The sequence below is a fragment of the Rana temporaria genome, chromosome 2, assembly GCF_905171775.1.
Source record: "Rana temporaria chromosome 2, aRanTem1.1, whole genome shotgun sequence".
Taxonomy (NCBI): domain Eukaryota; kingdom Metazoa; phylum Chordata; class Amphibia; order Anura; family Ranidae; genus Rana; species Rana temporaria.
Genome location: NC_053490.1, coordinates 138695244 through 138718425, shown reverse-complemented (window position 1 = coordinate 138718425; position 23182 = coordinate 138695244). Strand labels below are relative to the sequence as shown.

The 23182-nt window shown below is 41.5% G+C and overlaps 1 protein-coding gene across 2 annotated transcripts in view; it reads left to right on the top strand.

Moving 5' to 3' along the window:
- CACNB3 (calcium voltage-gated channel auxiliary subunit beta 3) overlaps positions 1 to 23182 on the top strand; it is a 264611-nt gene that overhangs the window by 197764 nt on the left and 43665 nt on the right. Inside the window, exons 2-7 of one of the 2 annotated variants that reach the window (XM_040341192.1) lie at positions 476 to 598; positions 10800 to 10922; positions 11996 to 12111; positions 12445 to 12509; positions 15230 to 15249; positions 21027 to 21107. In XM_040341192.1, coding sequence (XP_040197126.1) covers positions 476 to 598; positions 10800 to 10922; positions 11996 to 12111; positions 12445 to 12509; positions 15230 to 15249; positions 21027 to 21107 — 528 coding nt within the window. Of the gene's footprint in view, positions 1 to 475; positions 599 to 10799; positions 10923 to 11995; positions 12112 to 12444; positions 12510 to 15229; positions 15250 to 21026; positions 21108 to 23182 lie in introns of those variants that run through there. The other variant, XM_040341191.1, reaches the window with a different exon arrangement.

Here is a 23182-nt window from a genome sequence, read left to right as displayed (position 1 = left end):
TTAGCAGCTCTCGTCTCTGCTCCTCCATGCTCACTGGAGCGCTGAGCTGTGGAGGGGCGGCTTGCTGAGAGGCTGAGACAGCCATCAGTTCAGGCATTTAGGAGCATTTTGTAGCATTTAGCGTTTCTTTCTGCCAGGAAAACACTCCCAAAAACTCTACAAAAACTTTATTTATTTTTTGCTTCTAGACGCTGAAGCTCAAAAAATGCTAACAGGGCAACAGTAAGCACCTCTAGACAGCCTTTTATTACCAAATCAGGAAAATCTTAAGAAAAATATACAATAATAGAACAGACAACAGGGAGAACTGTACAATCTGTACAAGCAGGTATATATGTAAAGAAGAACTCTGTATACAGGCCTGCATGTAATACACAGCTTGTTTGTGATATAAGCATGCAGCAGAATTCATGAGAACATGTCAACATGAGAAATAGTCTGCAGCATATAAGTGACCTGATTTCTTCTTTTCCAGGGTTCTGCTGATTCCTACACAAGTCGTCCATCGTTAGACTCCGACGTGTCACTGGAGGAGGATCGTGAGGCTGCCCGCCGCGAGGTGGAGAGGCAGGCTCAGGAACAGCTCGACAGAGCCAGGGTATGAACCAACCTTTTTAAACAGAAGACTACTCAGGAATATTTTTTTAATGTCAATTTCTGTGACTAAGACAAATCTGTCAGTTTATTTTTTTCTTCTATATCCCATTGGGGAGATCTCCCTTTACTTTCTGTCTAAGAGACGCAGCAGGAAGTAAAAGGAAATCGTGACCAAGTGAGGGGAAATCCTCCCACAGACAGATGTCACCACAACAGAATGCCCAGTCGGAAGGTTGTTTTGCTTTGGTCTTATTAAGGTTACTTTTGCATTATAAGCAAGGAAGCTCAGACCTCTGCAGTGTGTTAATGTGTTTTTACTAAACAAAAATGCTTTACATACAAAACTATTACAATTATAGGAATACAATACAAGACTGACAGATATACCTATAACAAGCAAAATTCAACCTACTTCCTAGCAAATAAGCTTAAAAGTTTCTTAACTCAGGTTACAGTGGGTTCACAATCTCCGTAGGCAATGAGGACCCAGGCTTACTCTATAAGCTGTTGTGGGAGATCAGGCGAAAGCGTCTTAGGTGAAGTCTCCTCTCCTTCTGTCAGAGATCTTACTTGGTGTTAAAGTAGAAGTATTGGAATCTGTTTTCCACCATTATAGGTCCGATGCTGCATCTGTCCCCCGGCATCGCTGCACTGAGAACCGAGTGATCGAACACTGCCGATGGCTCGGTTCTCTCAACTCCAAAGAGGAGAGCTGCTGACTTTTAATTAGCAGCTCTCGTCTCTGCTTCTCCATGCTCACTGGAGCGCAGAGCTGTGAAGGGGCGGCTCACTGAGAGGCTGAGACAGCCATCAGTTCAGGCACCTAACGGATCCAGACTTCATTGTCGGGATGATGCAGTGCCTGGATTGATCTGTGTGACGTCAGCAGAGAGCGCACTTCAGATCGCTCTCTGCTAAACGGTTCACAGGAGTGCAAAACGAATTGCACTCCTGTGACCCATAGAAGAATCCCAGCCAAACAAGCTCAGGCTGGACTTCTCCTTTAAGTCACACCAGGGCTGGGTGAAGTGTGGGGTGATTGAGAGGAAATGGCTACTTACATATTTATAGTTTGTCTTAAAAACATATGATTTCCAACTTTCACTGCTAACTGGTCAGTCCATGTAAAAATCTTTTCATGTGATTTGTACAGAGGTAAGTACTGTATATGTGCAGCTACTGCTGGCCTCCCCTTGTAGTTACTTTACTGTCATACTGATCCATTGACTGGGAGTTACTGAGAAAGTATGCAGCTCAGGAGTTCTGGCTTGCTTCATGTGTGTTCCAGATTAGTGACTCGTCCGGTCACTGTATATAAACGGCAGGACAGGAACAGCAACGATGTGGGTAGATGTACCCGTCTGTTCTCCTGCATTTGTCGCTTGTGTGCACTTTCTAGAGTGTGCAGTGGTGGGATCGTTTACTGATGTGCCTGCCGAACACAGGGGATCACCGATCATAGTACCAGGCTGCTATGAGCGGCCCTGGTACCATGTGATGGCTGTGACCAATCACAGTGATCACAGTTACAGCAGTAAACAAGGCTGTTGTTTATTACTTTGTGATCTCTGTGACTGGTCACAGCCTTCACATGGTACCAGGGCCAATCACAGTGGCTTGGTACCATAATGTGTAATATATGTCCCTCCCTAGATAGCCTGAAGGTGATCCTTGGATTTTGGGCCTCTATGTAACTAGGCTGGGAAAAAGTCTCACACTTACTCGATCACCATATCACCATACTCGAGAGGAGTAGCACAATGAGTTTTGGGGTATAAATCTAAGTATACCTATACTGTGTGTTAGGAATATCTTAATAATTAATATTTTCTTTCCTGCATTTTCCAAATACTTTTGGTTAAAACCCATAGTTATTTAACGCTACCAAAAAAAGGCTATATCTGTCTAAAAAAAAAAAGATTAAAATGTTATTTGGGGGGAGCTGCGGTGGCTCAACGCGATTGGCACTGCGCTGACAAGCTATTCGCCTCTGCAGCTAGGGGTTCGGATCCCGGTCTCGGCTACATGTGAATTGAGTTTGGTGGTCTCAGCCCGGCTCCCGATGGGTGTGCTATGCGAGGTAAGCCTGCGCTTAGTACGCCCACCCCCCTCCCACAAAAACCACCACACTTACACACGCACTCAAAATTGGGTTAACATGCACGCACTTTGACCATGCGGTCTCTAAAAAGAGAGGCAAAGGACTAACGGGGCTGGTTGAGCGGGCTAATCCTCTCACTCCCTTATAGGGAGTCCCTCTGCCCTGTTGGGCTTCAAAACGGAGCAGGTAGGGCGGGCTGTGTGGGAGGACCCCCTCACACACCCGCCATTGCCACCCGGGGCATGGAGAAAGGTGGCAGATTGCCTCTGGGGGAGGCCTGCCTACTCCCAACTCCTGCAGTCCAGCTCCTCTCTCGAGTACACGCACAAAATACACTTTAAAAAATTTTTTTTTATTTGGGTACAGTTTTGTGTGACAGGGCTGAAAGATGAAAAAGGGCCTTGTCTGAAAAGGGGTGGTTAAAGTTTTAAAAAATTTTGAATTATTGAAATTTTTTAAGAAGGGAGTCAGCGATGGCAGGCTGTATCTTGCTCCTAATTATGAATGTTTTTTTTTTTTAGCTTAGCCACTCCACGACTTCTCATATATAGTGAGATCTCTACCAGATCTCTATATTGATTATTGCCTGATGAGCAAGTCTCGTTTTTATAATTACTTTTTTTTAATAGATGTTTTTTGGCAAAGTCACAGAGACCTTTATACAACAAAAATAGTAGGTGAGCAGACTGCCAGCACCCTAAACATATATAAGAGGCAGCTAGGTGAATCAAACTGTTGACATCTACACAAGGAAAATTATACACATATATAAGAAGCAGCCAGGTGAATCTGACCATTCACATCTACACAAGAAAAACGCAGCTATGAATGAATCAGCCTAGAGCAAATGCATTCCGGAATCACCATTTGGGGTCCATCATTTACCAGGAAATTATGCATAGTATTTTCTGACTCTGTGTGGTTTATTCTGGTGTGTTCTGGCCATTGGTCAACTTAAAGTGTTACTAAACCCACAAGAATAAAATAAGTCTGTATATGCAGAATAGCATGCTTGTTATACTCACTGTGGGACTAAATGGGTTAATCCTCTGCATTGTGTAAAAAGACTGTTTTATCCTGTATGCACAGATCCTTCCCTCCTGTACTGTCTATATGGGGAAGGCCAGCTAACACAGGTAGGGTAGCCGACCAACTCATGCTCAGTTGTGTCTTATGCTGGAGAGAACATTTACTTGTTCTCAGAGCTAGCCAGGTGACATGATATTGACATCACACATGTGGGCGTGTATACAGGCTGAAGTGGAAATCTCCTCCTACCTGAACTCTCAGCTCTGGAGAAACTGTGTATTTTATCACTGACCGTGGTATACAGATCAGCCAAAAAGGTATACAGTGGCAGTATTTTAATGTAAAAATGTATGAGCCTTGGGCACTGTGGGGGGGCGGGTGAACTATTTTCATATTACTGGGTTTAGTAATACTTTAAAGATAAATCTATGTCTGTCTCTGATATACAGCTGACCACTCCAAAATCAGTCCGGGGACACCAGTCAGATGGTACCGATGGTTGCTGGTTTCATATCACGTGGCCAAATACAAAAACATTGTGCTAATACAACCCGAGGCCTTGAGCCCGATTCACACAGTGCAGTGCAGGCAACTGTATGTGATTTTGAACAGGAATCGCACTGCATTCCTGTACAAGTCACGTGCAAATCTTCAGCAGTGCGATTTTAACCATTATTTCGTATGGCTCAATTTGCACCAAAAACATGTAAGACCCTTTTTTTTTGGCAGCATCATTATCAGATCACATGGGTGTGAAACAATTCTGGAAATTACACTGCATTTTGCTAACTGATTTGAAGGGGGACCTTAACTGAACATACACACACACACACACACACACATCGATTCGCATGAACGGGGTGTGATTTGCATGCGGTGCAGACTCTGCACAAAACTAGCTTCAAATTTGCAGCGCACAAGTGTGAACCGGGGCTTATAGATGTTTTCAAAATTGCAAAAATAGTTTATGCCCCGATTCACAATTGTGTGCTGTGAATTCGCAGTGAGTTCTGTGCATATTTCGCACCGCATGCAAATCACACCCCGTTCATGCGAATCGATGCAGGCCTGTATGTTAAGTTAACAACATCCCAAAATTGGTTCGCAAAACGCAGTGTGTTTTGCAGAAGTGGATTGCATGGGTGTGAACATCCATGCAATCCGATTCAAGTGCGGCCAAAAAAAGGGTCCTGCACATTTTTGGTGCGAATTTGGTGTGATTTGAGCCATTCAGAATAATGGCTCAAATCGCACTGCTGAAGATTCACGTGTGATTTAAACAGGAATGCTGTGCGCTTCCTGTTCAAAATCACATGCGGTTTCCCACAACGCATAGTGTGGACCGGGGCTATATTTTCTTCTCAGGAGCTCTGTAAGAAAATTAATGGGGCTCATGTTTATGAGTATTGCTTTCCTGCTTTTCCTTAAGGGTCCTTTCACACGTGCGGACCGTTCGTCTGTTTTTTCATACGTCCGTTTACGGACTGCAATGCTAGTGTACGTTAGCGGATGAGCATCCGCTAACGTCCGTTAACATCCGTCTCGGTTGAACGGAAGAAAACCCTATTTTTCTTCCGTCAAAAAAATGGAACGGACGAAAAACGGATGTTAGCGGACGATCCGTTTAACATCCGATCCGCTAACATCCGTTTTTCATCAAAATATGTAATAAAAATAAAGTTCTAACAAAAAAAAAAAAAAAGGGTGAAAAAACGGATGAAAAACGGATGAAAAACGGATGAAAACGGATGAAAACGGATGAAAAACGGATGTAAAACGGATGAAAAAACGGATCAACTGATGATAAAAAACTGATCTAAAAAACAGTCCGCACGTGTAAAAGGACCCTTATGGCCCGTACACACGATCCGAGTATCGGACGAAAACGATCGTCCGATGAAGAATCGTACGATTTTCGGATCGTGTGTACACTACTTTCGAGAGCCGATCACGACAGTTCATCCGATATTATTCGATCGGACATGCACGAAAATTTTCCTCGTACGATGTCGGATCGTACGATTTTCGTTTAGTTAGTACAGTTGTCGTCCGAAAATACAATACAAATACATTACAACACATGACATCACTTCCGATAATTTTTTTCGGTCGTACGAGAATTTTCGTGACTTTAATAACCTATTTCATTTTACTTGCGACTATTAAGCGAAAAAAGTCGTACGATCCGTCGTACGATATTCGGATAGTGTGTACGGGCCATAGGTATTGAAACATGTCAGAAAAATTCTATCAACGTTAAATGAGCAATACACATGGCAATTCAAAAAATCACTTTGCCCTGTTTTGTGTTTCTTTGGACACAATTGTGTTGTATTAAAGTGCTTTTGAACGACAGGCAAAGCAAGTCAAATGCTACATTTTCCATTTGAACACAAATGCATATATTAGATATAGACAGACAATCTTGAGATTTATCATTTTAGGATGTTCCAGTAAGTAATCTCAAAGTAGCCATATGACCTTCCATGAGGAACGTGAGAAGTGGAGAAGTCAATGTCTAGACAATAGATATTAGTTGAGATATATTCCATTCAAGCTGTTGTAATTGGCTTTATAATGCAGCATCCATGCAGATAATCAAGCTGTGCTAAATTAGTTCTTTTGACATTTTACTACAGTAATTCACGAAATAAAATGAACTGATTTCGCTGTATGCACTGATGTTGTAGTGATCGGTTATGGAAACCAAAGGGTTGCAGTTGACCTTGTAAACAGAGAGAAAAGTCGCGCTAATGTAGCATAATAAGTGCTGTGTGCTGAAAACAGCTAACCCCAAGAAAAATGGAACCGATAATAATAACTTATAAGTTAATATACTGGTCAGTAATTGTATTAAAGATGATATCATCTTTGATACAATTACTGACCAGTACTTTCACTTATAAGTTATTATTATCTGTTCCATTTTTCTTGGGGTTAGCTGTTTTCTTTATTGCATATAGAGATCAAAACCCCTGAGGAGGAGGGGGGGGGGGGTTGACATCCGAGGAGAACTTTAAAAAAATTCTGTTTGTGTTGTTTGCTTAGGGGTTGGGATGGGTTGGGGGGAGGGGGAGAGGGCGTTTGCTTAATAACAGACAGGGAGTTAAGAAGGTATAATTTTGTGATGTAGAGGAATAACAGTAGCTAAAATGTTATCGCAAGAGATAATTGAAATATTATGTGTACTGTTGTAACTTATTCTGTTTGAACTTTTGAAAAGAGCAAGAAAAAAAAATGAAAAATGGAAAATAAAGAATTTTAAAAAAAGGGTTAGCTGTTTTCAGCACAGAGCACTTATTATGCTACATTAGCGCGACTTTTCTCTCCGTTTACAAATTGCTTGGTGTAGTATAACACTTTTTGGTCGCAGCTTTTTCCATTTTTGATTTTCAAACGAGCGCAGTATCTTTTTTCTTTTTATTGCAGTTGACCTTGCCTGTAAAATGACGTGCTAAGTTTCTTCTTAGATTTATGAGGAAGTGATATGTGTAACATTATTACCTGCACAGTGAAACCTTGGTTTACGAGTAAAGCCTCTTACACACGTTCGAGGAACTCGACGGGCGAAACACATTGTTTTGCTCGTCGAGTTCCTTGTGAAGCCGCCGAGGATCTCGGCGAGCCAAATTTTCCCATTGCCGTCAAGGAAAAAGAAGACATGCTTTCTTTTTGGCCCGACGAGATCCTCTGCGGTTTCCTCGTTGAAAAGTGTACACACGACCGGTTTCCTCTGCAAAAAAAAAAAACCCAGCAAGCTTCTTGCTGGTTTTTGCCGAGAAAATCGGCCGTGTGTACGAGGCCTGACGCGGTTAACGAGCGTTTTGAAAGACAAGCAACTTTTTTTTTTTTTAACCTCCCTGGCGGTATGATTATTTCAGATTTTAGGTGCCGAAAACGGTACCATTATTTTGGCGTTTTATATCGTAGGCCTGCAATTCTTAGGAATAACTCACTTCAATCTGTCAAACAAGAGTCTAGTAGGCATCCTGGGTATAATAAAATTTGAAAAACAAAATCATAAATTATAATATAATATAATAAATAAATATAAATAATTATAACAAATAATTTAATAATACAAATTATTACTTTAAAATTTTTGATGACAAATTTCCCCACAAATCGCTATTGCTTAATTCTGCAAGTAATTCTAATTTATTATCGCTGCTTTCTAGCTTGTCTAAAACCACTTTTGACATAAAGGGACACTTTTTGGTTGCTATGGACAATCTCCAGTTTCCAGGCAGAAAGAACAGTTTTTATTATATAAAAGTGCATGCAGGACACTGGACAGACCACTAGGGACAAAGGGGGTGTGTACTTATTTCATACAGTACTGTAATCTATAAGATTACAGTATACTGTATGTATTGTGTTTATTTACTTTTTTTAATTTGGCGCCGATCTACGCCCCCGTGCGTCTTAACATTGCAGGGAACGGAGCTCAGCGCCACTCGGCAATGTGAATCGAGCGAGGAGACACCGCTCGCTCACACAGCGGGGAGGCATCGCAGGATCCAGGGACAAGGTAAGTGATTGTAACCATAAGTCGTTTTTGTGCTGTATTACTTTGATGTTACAGTATGTCATTGTTTCTATATTCACCAAATAAAACTTTATGAAACAAAAAAAAAGGTAAGTGAAACTCTGCCTGTGGACACTGCTAGGCGATCCCGCGTCTGGCTCGGGGTTACCGCTTTTGGTCCTGAATTTCCACCCCGAGCCAGGCTCGGGAATACCGCCAGGGGGGTTAAATCCTGACTCCGTTCCCGCGTGTTTCCGAGCCTTTCTAAGGCTTTGTACACACGACCGTTTTCCTCGACAGAATCCATCAAGATTCTTGGTGGCAGAGCTTTTTTGCCGAGGAAAACGGTCGTGTGTATGTTTTTCGTCGAGAAAACTGTCGTGGAACACAACAAGAAAAAAAGAGAACACGTTCTCTTTTTCCTCGTCGGGAGTCTCAATTTCCTCGTCGTGTTTCTCGTCGGGCTGGTTTACGACGAGAAACACGTTTGTGTGTATGCTTAGAAACCCGCGCATGCTCAGAACAAAGTATGAGATGGGAGCGCACCTTCGGTAAAAGTAGCGTTCGTAATGGAGATAGCACATTCGTCATGCTGTAACAGACTGAAAAGCGCAAATTGTCTCTTACTAAACTTTTACTTAACACACAGTAACATGAGATTAGCAAAAGCAGCCCCAAGGGTTGTACCAGTGGAATCGAACTTCCCCTTTATAGTGCCGTCGTACGTGTTGTAAGTCACCGCGTTTGAGAACGACAAGATGTTGTCTTGACAGTGTGTACGCAAAGAAAGCTTGACAAGATTCTCGAAAAGCCTGACAAGGAACTCGTCGAGGAAAACGATGTTTCTTTTACGACGAGTTTCTCGGTCGTGTGTATGAGGCCTGAGGGTTTCCGAGTTCAGCCGAGCTGTTTACGAGTCTCTCCGGCGCCCCCCCCCCCCCACCTCTGACCACATGCGGTATTGCGTGCAATAGAAGTCAATGGGAAACAAATTATCTGTTTCCATTGACTACGGAAAAACTTGCTTTGATATGCAAGTGCTTTGGATTACAAGCATTCTCCTTGAATGGATTATGCTCGTAATCCAAGGTTCCACTGTATTAGATTCTGGTCTAAAAAGCTTGCTTGTGCTTAAAGTGGATGTAAACCAGATTCATGAAATTTAAGCTGGGCACATATGTCTGCAGTGTTTTGTTATCTTTCTTCAATGAGCTAAGTCCCATAGCTCTCTCCTGAACTGTTCATCTGTTATCTGCCTGATAACTCCTGAAAAATTCAGGGACATTTAGATAAAAGCAGCCTGAATCTTCAGTCCGCGGAGATTGCTGAAATAGATTAGCAGGGAGCAGGTCCTATTACAAAACACCTCTAAGAGTCTCCGCCTATGATGAGAAGGGGTGTGTGCCTTTCCTCCAATCAGCAATTTTAGCTATCTTGCAGATATGGATGTAAAACCTATGTAGGGAGATTTGGTTCATCCCTGTGTATTATCTGAGACTCTTCACTTCACTAGGATGTGTATGGAAGGTTTACATCCACTTAAATTCATGCTGCTGTGACATTGTAGGCTTTCTTTCTTCTATTTTTATCTGGTGATCCATCGGTGCCCATCAGTGCAGCCTCATCAGCGTACATCAATGAAGGAGATAAATTACCTGTTTGCAAAATTTTATAACAAAATATAAAACGGGTTTGTATTTATTTATTTTATTCAGTCTTTTAAAAAAATGTTTAACAAAAAATAAAAACCGCAAAAAAGGTGATCAAATACCACCAAAAGAAAGCTCTATTTGTGGCAAGAAAATAGTAAAAATTTCATTTGGGTACAGTGTTGTATGACCGCGCAATTCAATGGGTGAGAGCGCTGAAAACTGAAAATTGGTCTGGGCAGGAAGGGGGTTTAAGTGCCCAGTGAGCAAGTGGTTAATATACTCTTGAATATGTATATTGTATATATGTAGCAGAACACATACTGGCCTAAATTTATGAAGATTTGGTGTGTACTGCTAGAGAGTTTTTATTTTTCTTGGGAGGGTGTACGTGATTGGCACAGGGCCAATCAGCACTGTCCAGACAGAGGGTCAGGGGTCTTGCAGTCTCATAGGACTAGAATAAAAATGCCTCCTACAAGCTTTAACCAGACATTGATAGAAGTCACAAGACTGCTATATACTGCTGATGAGAAAAGGAATTTAGCGGTTTATATTTACTAAAGTAATGGCATTTCCATGTTATGTGTACTGTGGGAGACCAGATATAGTGAATGCAGGCTCCTGTGTTTAGTAACACTTGAATAGCCCGCACCACCTACAGACATTACTCTCAATTTAAACTTTCCATAATTCTTCAGTTCCTTCATGCTTCCATCCAATTATCTCTTCCTCCCATCTACAGTATAGCACCCTAATGCCTTGTACTTTCATATTCTTTAAAATGCCCTTCCCAATCATCTTGAAATCTGAAATTGTAAATATAACTGATGTCTGTAATACAATAACAGTTCATTACACTTTGATACATTAGACTACTTATCTTTTCCTTCAGCTCAAGCCAGTTGCATTTGCTGTTAGAACCAATGTCAGTTACTGTGGTGCATTGGATGAAGAATGCCCAGTCCAGGGAACCGCTATCAACTTTGAAGCCAAAGATTTTCTACATATCAAAGAGGTGAGAATGTGTACAGTGTTCTTACCATGCAATCAACACTAAGCAGTGCTGGACTGAAGGTTGGAGTGTCTTCTTGGGAATATCCAACAGCTCGTTGTTCCATCGAATATAAATATAACGTCTATTGGGGATGAATTTATATTTTTTATGCTTTATTATTTTTTTTCTATATTTTTTTTAAACCTCATAATAAAACAAAATTATAATAATTATTTATATATACATATATTTTTTTTATATATGTGTGTATGTATATATATATATATATATATATATATATATATATATATATATATATATATATATATATATATATATACACTATATATATTATTATTATAATACAAACCATCAAGCATAAAACATATTGTTGGAAATAAGGATTTTTTTGTATGCTCTTAAAAGTATGTAAATAAATAACAATAAATGCACCCAGCACGCAGAGCATATTTGCATATCGATTTGCATATTCATTGTGCACATATATCATCAAGCTGAAAGCACAGCCACATATATAAGAGCTACAATGCATGATATTCAGTAATGCACTTTTGTGAATACAGTACATACTGTATATGTCTATATACAGAAAAAAAATATATTTGAAAATAATTCATGCAGCTTTTAAATTCTCTGCTGTTTTTAGTGGAGCAATGTTTGCTCCCTTAAAGGGTTAGAGTAAATAACATGTTCCAACAGTAGCATCCTGCTGAGAGTGCCAGAGGGAGTACTTACAAATTGCCAGTTCAGCTCTGCCAGTGAAGGAGGGCATTATGACGTAAGTCCATGATATTCCCTTGGCTATAGGCACTCGTTACTTTTTTTGAAGCTGAAAGTAAAAAAACAAAAATGCTTAAAAGTATAAAAGGGCTATGTGTTACTCATAATCCCCTTTTAAGGGGTTATTTAAAAAGATGATTTTATATATATATATATATATATATATATATATATATATATATATATATATATATATATATATATATATAATTTTTTTTTTTTCTCCAGCCAACATTTAAATATTTCATATTTAACATTATTACTTAGTACATAATTTTTACCTGGTTTGACAGAAATATAACAATGACTGGTGGATCGGGAGGCTAGTGAAAGAAGGGGGAGACATCGCCTTTATTCCGAGCCCTCAGAGGCTAGAGGCCATTCGAGTGAAACAAGAGCAAAAAGCAAGGTGAGATAAAAGCGTCTATACAGGGACAGCCTTGTGATTTGATTAGTATAGGAAATTATCGCTACCAGAACCAAATCCCTTGGGGGATCTAGCTCTGACCCTAATTAAAGAATTCTTGTCTTTTTACCCCAGTTCTGCCAACAGATACATCAACTCAGTTTGCTTATTAGTTATAAGAGACTTATAGAGCCATAGGTGTTTTCTATTGTGCAAGGCTTTTGTGAGCATGGTATTAATAATGAAATGCAGTGTCACCCTAGGGGCCTAGAAGAGCTTAGCTACGCTGCTGTTAGGTGATTCATATTCCCAAATAATTGCTTTTTTTATATTCAGGAGGTCTGGAAACACCTCTGGTTTGGGAGATATTGGAAATCGGCGTTCGCCTCCCCCATCTATAGGTAAATGTCATACTCTCTTTTTCTGTACAATAAATGTTTGCATGCAAATTACTTGCTAAAGGACTGTAACTTTAGTAGCCCTTTTCGTTTACCAAAGTCTAAAGCTGGGTACACCCGTTCAGTTTTTTTTCCTTAAACCAGTGGGTTGAAGGGAAAAAAACTGTTAGATCTTTAGCAAAACCAGCAACCAATGTGAAAGCTTGGACACTTGTTATCACAAAAAATAAACCATATTTTCTGCAGTGCTCATTTTTCATTGAGCCCTTTTCAACCAGAGTGCTTTTGGGTTCTTCAGGAGTGCCTTGAAAAAAAAAGCCTAAAAGTTGCCACAAAATTCCCAAAAATTGTGTACAACCCAGCAGGTGGATCAAACAGCATCCTTGATTTACCCTCCCACCCCGCTCTGTCAGTACTGAGTGGGGTACTCAGAAAATGAGAAAAATGCTGGAATATTAGTCAGTAGCGGTGTTCAGGCTTTTATTTGCTTTGAAAGAACAAATTACTTCTAATCTTGGGTGTTTTACGAGTGTAGATGTTGCTGCATTATGTAAAATTATTACTTTAGTTTTTTTAACATTTTAGAAGGAGTTGCCTCAAGACAGAATTTTAAAGGACGTCTTGACTGAAAAAAGGTTGAGAAACACTGGTTTATGGAATAACTATTTCAGCTTTTGCATTACTTTCCTTGGCTTTGGTGGCTTGACTTCACTTGAAGGGAGCGTACTTTTCCATAACCTGTCCAGTTATACATTCTCGGTTATATTTTAGATGTACATAAAACACATCAACATAGGTGTGCGCAGTCTATGGCATTAGGGTGTGCACCCCAAAGTTCAAACACACATGGGTGTGTGTGTATATATAAATATATATATATATATATATATATACTGTATATATATATATATATATATATATATAGAGAGAGAGAGAGAGAGAGAGAGAGAGAGAGAGAGAGAGAGAGAGAGAGAGAGAGAGAAATATATCTATCTATCTATCTATATATATATATATATATATATATATATATATATATATATATATATATAGATGTTTATGCCTCTAAATATTTGTATTGTTTTGAAAGTTCTTAATAAAATATATAATATAAATATTCTTTTTTGTTTACAAAAGTTTTTTATTGTGAGAATAAAAATTAGAGTACAAGCATAGGTAGAAAAAACATAACCTTCTTTAGAGGTATATCAATGACATGGTAATATATAAGGCACATTGTAATGTTTGGTCCCTGGGTGAGTATAGGGTAATCTAGCAGCATATCACCAAAGTTTAATGTGTATATATTAAAAAAAAGCAGAAATAAAACATAAGCATTACTTACTGAACTACCAATATGACCATTTGGCCTCAAAGATGTGAAGACTGTCATGTATTGTGTGGTAAATTCTCTCCGAGAGTTTCAATAACTCCATCCTATCGAGTACCTGTGACCATATAACTTCGCCAGATCTCCAGTTGAATGCAATCATCCATTGCACTGAACTGCATAGTGAATGGAGGAGTTTGGTGCATGGTGGAGGAATATCTGGAACGTTTCCGTATAGAAGGCAAATTAATGGGGTGAGGGAGACCTTGTGTTTGGAGGAGTCTTCAAATTTGCGAGCCGCTTCATGCCAGATGTGTGATAGACGTGGGCAGCTCCAGAAGATGTGAAGCAGAGTACCCTCAGCCTGACAACCCCTGAAGCAGTCAGGGGAAACCGTCGGGTAGAAAGTATGTATTTTGGATGGTGTAAGGTACCACCTTGTAAATAATTTTACCTCTTTCTTGTCTGAAAATTAGCCTAGGCTTATGACATCATGCACAGCTCTCTCTCTCACTCTCATCAGAGTTTGCCAGGAAGGGACAGGGGTGAGTCAGGGCCAATGAGAGCTGCAGAGCTGGAGGTGTGTCTGTGTAAATCCGGGAATTGAACAGGCAGTAGCGTCAGCTGCCCACAGTTAAAATGGTTGCAGCCAGACTCAGTGGAGGGAGATTTCTGCAGCATATTTGGCAAGTACAGAATCACAGTATATATAAAATAATATGCAAAGTGGTTGGAGGGAAACTTCAGAATGGCAAAGATATTTTATGACAAATTATGTGAGCAGACTGCAGTTCTTTAAAGCGGGAGTTCAACCATTTTTTTTTTTTTTTTTTTCCCCTTAGCTTCCTGCTCGTTCGGTCTAGGGGAATCGGCTATTTGTATTAAAATATGATCCGTACTTACCCGTTTTCGAGCTGCATCTTCTTCCGTCGCTTCCGGGTATGGGTCTTCGGGAGCGGGCGTTCCTTCTTGATTGACAGTCTTCCGAAAGGCTTCCGACGGTCGCATCCATCGCGTCACTCGTAGCCGAAAGAAGCCGAACGTCGGTGCGGCTCTATACTGCGTTCGGCTTCTTTCGGAAAATCGTGACGCGATGGATGCGACCGTCGGAAGCCTCTCGGAAGACTGTCAATCAAGAAGGAACGCCCATTCCCGCAGCCCATACCCGGAAGCGACGGAGAGGATGCATCTCGTAAACAGGTAAGTAATGCTCATATTTTAAAACAAATAGCCGATTCCCCTAGTAAAAACGAGCAGGAATCTAAGGCTAAAAAATGCCCTCTAAGGGTGAACCACCGCTTTAAAGTCTATATAAATTTGCTTTCCAGTGTTTGTCTTTCAACTGTTGTCACTAATGCATTCTTTGTATCAATGCTTTCTTTCCCATAATAAGCCAAACAGAAGCAAAAGCAGGTAAGCTCATTCCGAAGAGAGAACATAACACACAGATGTTCTTAAAATGATCACTACAGCTGTAGTGGGGTGAGATCCCCAGTTTTCCACTCTTAGATTAATAGTAAAATATGGATAGACGGTGTCATTCCAGAACTGGCTAGGCTTCTTTTATTCAGAATAAGAATTGTCTGTATAGTCCTCTAGCAGTTACTCACATTCCAAGCTGCGCTGGAAAATTATTATTGTTGGTTGACATTGTTGCTTTGGGGCCATACTCACTTTATTAGGGAAACTTTGATAAATACGTGACAACTTTCTTTAGTACCATTTTGCATCTATTTGCAAATGTCAGCAATCTATAGCAGCCAAATAGATTTTAGTTCAGTGCAGTCTTCTCAGTTGTTTCTGATTAAATGCTGCGGGATGTTTTATTTTACAATGAGCACTATGGGGGTTATTTACTGATGGCAAATCCACTTTGCACTACAAGTGCAAACTACAAGTGCAAATTGCACTGAAAGTGCACTTGGAAGTGCAGTCGCTGTAGATCCGAGGGGGGACATGCAAGGAAAATAAAAAAACAGCATTTTAGATTGCACACGATTGAATAATAAAATTGGCAGAGCTTCCCCTCATTTCAGATCTACCCCTCAGATTTACAGCGGCTGCACTTTCAAATGCAATTTCAAGTGCACTTTGCACTTGTAGGTGCAGATCCACGTAGCGCGGCACATTCCTCCGTCCGGCGTAGCGTATCTCTGATACGCTACGCCGCCGTAACTTACAGGTTTTTTTTGTATCCTGAAAGAATTTTGGCCGTAAGTTACGGTGGCGTAGCGTAACTTAGGTGGTGTAAGGGTGCGCAATTCAAATGGATGTGATGGGGGCGTGTTTTATGTAAATACGTCTTGACCCAACGTAAATGGCGTTTTTTTTTCAACTGCGCATGCTCGAAATTAAACCGGAACAAGCCAATGCTTACGACGGTGACGTCATTCTACGCAAAGCCCTATTCGCTCTTGACTTACGCAAACGATGTAACATTTTCAAAATTCGACGTGGGAACGACGGCCATACTTAACATAGGAGATGCCTCATATAGCAGGGGTAACTATACGCCGAAAAAAGCCTTAGGGATACGATGTAAAAAAATGCGCCGGCCGGATGTACATTCGTGGATCGCTGTATCTAGCTAATTTGCATACTCGACGCGGAATTCGAGGGAAACGCCAAATATAACGTAAATATGCACCTATGATCCGACGGCGTACTAAGACGTACGCCTGTCGGATCGAGCCCAGATTCAGTCGTATCTTGTTTTGTAGATACAAAACACAGATACGACGGGGCATTTTAAAAATTACGCGGCGTATCCATAGATATGCCGGCGTAATTCGTTTGTGGATCTGGCCCGTAGTTTGCACTTGTAGTGCAAAGTGGATTTGCATTTTGTAAATAACCCCCTTTGTCTTCAATGAGCCTGATTGTATTATCCACTGCAGGTAGGTGCTCTGTTTTAAAGAACATGGCAGATTGTCAGGAAGTCAAATGTGTTGATTCTCTTAAAAAGGAAAAATAGCTTTTTAAAATGTTTTTAGATATACACGTGAAAGATCAGATTAATGTAAATCATTTCATCAATTGTACGTTAGTGTTTTAAAAATCACGTTTCTGTGTAAAGTTTGCATTTTTATATGTCCAGTGAGGCAGCCACATTTGTTCATTACATATGGAAGATTTCCTATTTACTTAATAGTTCTGTACAACATTTGTTCCAAGCTAATCTTCTTATGCCACTGCCTACCAGTCTGTATCATGTATCTTGTTAGTGGTCAAAGTGACAAGATGGCTTCCTTTACACCTTTGGTCCATACACCCCTGGAATAGCCATAGGGAATGGAAGGGCAGCAAGTGCCGAGAGTTCAGTCCACAGTTCACCAGAATCCATAACAGGGTCCGAAACAGCCCAGGGTCAGCAACCAGGAAGACAGATAGCAGGCAGGATGGAAGGCAGAACATGGTCTAAGGGCAGGCTAAGGTTACACCGATATTTCAGCAGAATCGGAAGTCAGGAGGCAAGCCTAGATCACCCTAGGGCAGGGGTCTCCAAACTGCGGCCCGAGGGCCAGATGTGGCCCTTTGGTAGCCTTTATCCGGCCCTTGGGGCACTATTCCTCCCACTCACACCAACAATGGGGCATTTTTTCTTCTATGGATACCAATGATAGTATACTATTCCTACTAATAGGGACACCACTCCTATTGACCATCAACCCTGAGGCCATATTTATTCTCACTGATGATGGGCCCATGACATTTTCTGCCCCTGATGGTCACAATTCGGCCCCCCTAAAGTCTGAAGGAAAATAAACTGGCCCTTTGTTTAAAAAGTTTGGAGACCCCTGCCCTAGGGGATCAACAGAATCTTTGGCAAGCCACGGTCAAGAACCAGACAAATGAGGACAGGGTCAGGATCGAGCCAGGTCACAACAGCAGATCAGAGAAAAGATGGGTCCAGAGGCTGAATCAGCAATGATTAAGCAGATCACAGAAACAAGTGCAGATTCTGGTCCCAGGGAAACATGTTTGATCATCCAGCAACTTCCTAGTTCAGTTCTGTTCCTTTAATAGAGCATCTAGTGTCAAGATTAGAATTAGGCGTGTGTGTTTGTGCCCATGTACCGCCATCTTCACTTCATGTGCCCACATAAGTCTGATTGAAATCAACCGACACACTGCAGAGTTTAATAATGGTAAATGTGACGGATCCCGGATACCCCAGGTGGGCACATCCGCCAGACCTGTGTCTCCTGTTCTCCAAACATCTCCAGAGATGGGCTTTCTCTATGCTATAGTGGTGTAAAGACACTTCTGAGATGAGCTCTGCACCTGCATTTAACATACAGATGAGCTGAGACTTCAAGCCACAGGGGAAAACATGATAAAACATTTACGTATGTAATGCTCTCCACACTGCTATATCTGACAGGTTATGTATTGCACTGCTTTAGGGCCTCAACGTATGGGATTAGCACTAGCATTACGTACCCATAACCACGCACTGCCAGATAAGTCTAATGCACCCAACCTCTCTGTTTGCACCTATCTTTTTGCGTCTCACCTCTCATGTACTGGACTGTGTGCCTAGTCCCAAAACATTGGCCATGATGAAATCATTTAGCCAAAATCACTAAAGTGCTAAACCTTGCCATTGTATCCCTATGATTTAAAATGTGTGTTTCTCCAAATAGAGATTCAGGGTTTCTGAACGATGTCTTATAGCCTCATGTGTTCTGCACCCGCAGTAAAGACCAGATCCCAGACAGTTTTTGTAATACCTTAGTCTCACCACCTGAGATTAAAATTTGCTTACCTTATATAGCCTCTCTAAACCATAACCATTGAATTGTGTTTTCATTGACCTCATAAAGCTGCTCTCTCCACTCTACTGTATGAAGCTCTATTCACACTAACTCTTCAAGGCTATAATCTAAGAAGCTTTTCATTGACCATACTAGCTGGCATGTGAATACACAAGTCCAAGGCGAGGCACTTAGTAATTGTTCTTGTTCGTTCTGTTACTTTGTTGTTGGGTTAACCCATGTTGTATAGTGCCCATGTTGTTAACCCATGTTGTATAGTCCCCATCCGATGAAAATGGTCCATCAGACCGTTGTCCTCTGGTTAACCTATCGTGTGTACTGGGCCTTATTCAACCCACCGCCTGCCTTCTTTCCCTCCTCCCCAACTTTTCACTTACCTCCTCTTCCTACCTATCCACACAACCCTCTGCTCCCACCAACCTTCATGTTCAGTGATCGCCATCCCCTGTGCCAACCAATGACCCCCCTTGGACTTCCATGGGGAGTCACCAGGGAATCCCTATTCTTTGTGCCTTTTCTCTCTTCCCCTTCTCCCCATCTTTCCACTACTACTACTTCTCTTGCTACTCCCTTCCCTTTCCCCCTCCTAGTTGCTTTGTCCCAAGCCTACCTTGACATACCCTTGCATCCCAGCATTATTCTTTGACTCAATGGGGTTTATTTACTAAAGCTGGAGAGTGCAAAATCAGGCTCACTTCTGGATAGAAACCAATCAGCTTCCAAGTTTAATTACCAAAGCTTAATTAAACAAGCTGAGGTTAGAAGCTGATTGGTTTCTATGCAGAAGTGAGCCTGATTTTGCACTCTCCAGCTTTAGTAAATAAGCCCCGATGCAACTAATCATCTCAGCCCACAGATGATTCGCTCTGAATCCCTTCCCTCAAAGGTTCCTTATGTATTCTTGTCTTGTAAAGTTTATGTAGACTACCCCTTGCCTTGATCTTCTTTTTTTGCGTCTTTCATGTCCCTTTATTATGTTATTAAACTTGTTAAATAAAGAATGGTACAAATTCTATCTCCAGAGACTATACTTTGCTCAAGCTTGCACTATATACCGTATTTATCGCGGTATAACGCGCTCCCGCGTATACCGCGCACCCCCAAAGTGACCCTCAAACCTGTGGAAAAAAAGTTATTTTTGTACTTACAGTTTTGGTGTCTTGCACGGCATCCATCGGCGGCCTCTTTGGGTCCGGCGTCCTTCTGCGGCTCCGGGGGTCCTCTTCGGCGGGTCCGGCGTCCTTCTGCGTCGTCGGGTGTCCTTCTGCGGCGTAGGGTGTCCTTCTGCGGCGGGTCCGGTGTCCTCTTCGGCGGGTCCGGCGTCCTCGCTCGCTTCCCGCGCCGAGTTTTGAATACTGCGCCAGCATATGCCGAGCGCAGTACACTCGGGCAGGCTCGGGAACTGTCGCGCTCACGTCCTGTACGTCCAGGACGTGACCGCGGAAGAAGCCGAGACTGGCCGAGCCTGCCCGAGTGTACTGCGCTCGGTATATGCCGGCGCAGTATTCAAAACTCGGCGCGGGTATCGGCGTATATCGCGCATCCACGATTTTGCCCTGATTTTCAGGGCAAAAAAGTGCGCGATATACGCCGATAAATACGGTAGTTGTTTGTGCATTGAATACAATTGAATTGTAACATATATATAGTTGCATTGCTTACAACCCAACTTAAAATTTGTTAGCTGATTAAGGTGGAGTATAACTTTTGTATACCTGCAGAGCAGAGAAAGGGGAACAAACCTGAATCAGATGCAGAGATGTTATATTTCAGTCAATGCAAGCATTTTAAGTCTTTCATGTAATTGTTATCACCCTATAATTATAAATAATGCTTTATTAAATAAAATCTCTTGAGAATATTGGGCTGTAAATGGGTAGTCAAACTACTGCTACTGTATGGGTTACTGCTACATACATGCATGCTCTTGTGTTCTTAATTGACAGGCTCTACTGTCCAGCCTTCCCTATGTACTGTGATGCTGTGTACACACGATCAGGCTTTTGCCCGGCCAAATCACATCGGAATTCTGACAGAATTCCATCGGAAAAATATAAAACATGTTCTATATCTAAACTCCGATGGAATTCATCGGAATTTCCGGTGAAAAAACTCTGATGGGGCTACACACGATCAAAAAATCCGATGGAAAAAGTCCATCAGAAATTCCGATCGTGTGTACGGGGAATAAGGTAGATTTAGCTATTGCTCTGCACGTTTCCAAGGCACACACTGCAATATTTAAACACTGACTTCTTTCAGACCAATATTAATTATGGTCTGTTACCATAAAACACTAATTACAATAGCAAGATTCTGGCAGACATTCCATGAATCACTTAACAGAATTCTGTGCATGTACAATATATTGTAGCTATTTTTCTTCAGCTAAAAGATTCTGTTACTTTTCAGACAGAGCACATCGCACCCTATGATGTTGTTCCATCTATGCGGCCAGTAGTTCTTGTCGGTCCATCTCTCAAAGGTTATGAGGTAAAATATAATGTTTATGTTTGTACAATTTTACGATTATTAAAGCAGAGCTTCACCCTACCTAATACTCATGTCTCCATTAGTAGATATTGCCTCTGTCTAAAATATTTGGAAATTGTTTTTATTTATTTTTAACATAAATATATTTTTTTGTTAAAATTCACTTCTGCGTCCTCGTCACCGTGGCGAGGTACGTCATCTCTGGTTTCCCATTGACTTCTGGGATATTGGAGTCATCATTTCCAGGAATCAACGGGCATCCTCTGCCACCCGGGACAGTGTTGTTAACATGCATGCGCAAGATCGGGTAGTGCATGTTGGGTAGCCATAAGCTGACACGGCTGCCGCCAGCCATTCAAGAGTACCAGTTCGGGTAGGGATTTAAATATTTTACATACAAGAAATTCAAGGCGCATCCGGTGAGATGGCAAACAATTCACCACCTTCAAAGGTTAATTCAACCAGGGACTTCCAAAGGTCTTGTTTCAGAATTACATGAGCGCATCAATGCTGGGTCCATAGGGGGAGGGAGATTGGAAAAAAATCAACAAAGGTGGGAGGAGGATGTAGGCCTCATAACAAATGAACAATGGGCACGGATACTGGAGCTGGGGATATCAGTGTCACTCGCCCCATCACAAAAAGTATCTCATTTATTTTTAGTTCACAGAGTTTATTACACCCCAAAAAGGCTATATAGTTTTGGAAGGAAACCGGATGACAAATGCCCTAGGTGTCAAAGCACAGTAGACCTTATACACATGATGTAGAAATGCCCAAAATTACATAGATAATGGGTTAGGGTATTAGATACTATAAATACAACCTTTGGGACTGCCCTGGAACCGGAGCCCAGGGTATGCCTATTGGGTTGTATAGAGGAGAGACATGAGCAAAGGGGCATCACAGTAGTATAAGGTGTCTTCTTCCAGGCTAGGAAATTGATAGCACAAAACTGGCAAGCACAGAAAGCGCCTACAGCAGCAGAATGGGTCAATGTGATAAACAGTACAGTATGGAAGGAAAAAGTAGTCCTAATCAGGCGTGGAAATTGTAATAAATTTAAAACACTGTGGGAGCCCTGGTTGAGCAAAATGGGGTGTCCACCCTAGAGAGGGGAGAAGAATCTGGATCAGAAGAGTGAGGCCTCGTACACACGACCGAGTTTCTCAGCAAAAACCAGCAAGAAACTAGCTGGGAGATATTTTTTTGCCGAGGAAACCGGTCGTGTGTACATTTTCGTCGAGGAAACTGTCGAGAAACTCGACGAGCCAAAAAGAGAGCAAGTTCTCTATTTCCTCGACGGGAATGGAGAAACTTGCCGAACAAGGAACTCGACGATGAAAACGATGTGTTTCGCCCGTCGAGTTCCTCGGTTGTGTGTACGAGGCCTGAGATTAGCCAGATGAGAGAGAGAGAGCTGCACTTTATAGATAAAGTGGATAAATTTACCTGGAAGAAAAAGTTTACATTGTAGTAGGGATAGAGCTTGTGTGTGAGGTACAAATAAGATGATAGGGGGGTAAGGGGGAGGGGAGGGTGGCTTATGGGAACAATGTGTACACTAAAAATTATGTAATGTGTTTTTTTTGGATAAAGATGTATGTATTTTAAATAGATTTTTTATATGGAAGAAAATAATAAAGAATATAAAAAATATATATATATATATTTTACATACAATTAGTATTAATAACAATACCCAATGTAGGAAGAGCGATAATTAAGAAGAACAAACATGTGTGTCTTTAACTACATGCCGACCAGTCGCCACAGTTCTACGGCGGCAGGTTGGCTCTCCTGCGCGAGAGCCCGTAGCTCTACATCGCCTCGCAAAGCGGCCACTAGGGGCACGCGTGCGCCCTCCGCTCGCTCCTGACTCCCGCGCGCATGCCCGGCAATCGCGATCACCGCCGGGCACTCGCGATCGCTCGTTACAGAGCGAGAACCGGGAGCTGTGTGTGTAAACACACTGCTCCCGGTCCTGTCAGGGGAGAAATGCCAGACCGTCTGTTCATACAATGTATGAACAGCGATCAGTCATTTCCCCTAGTGAGTCCACCTTCAGTTAGAAC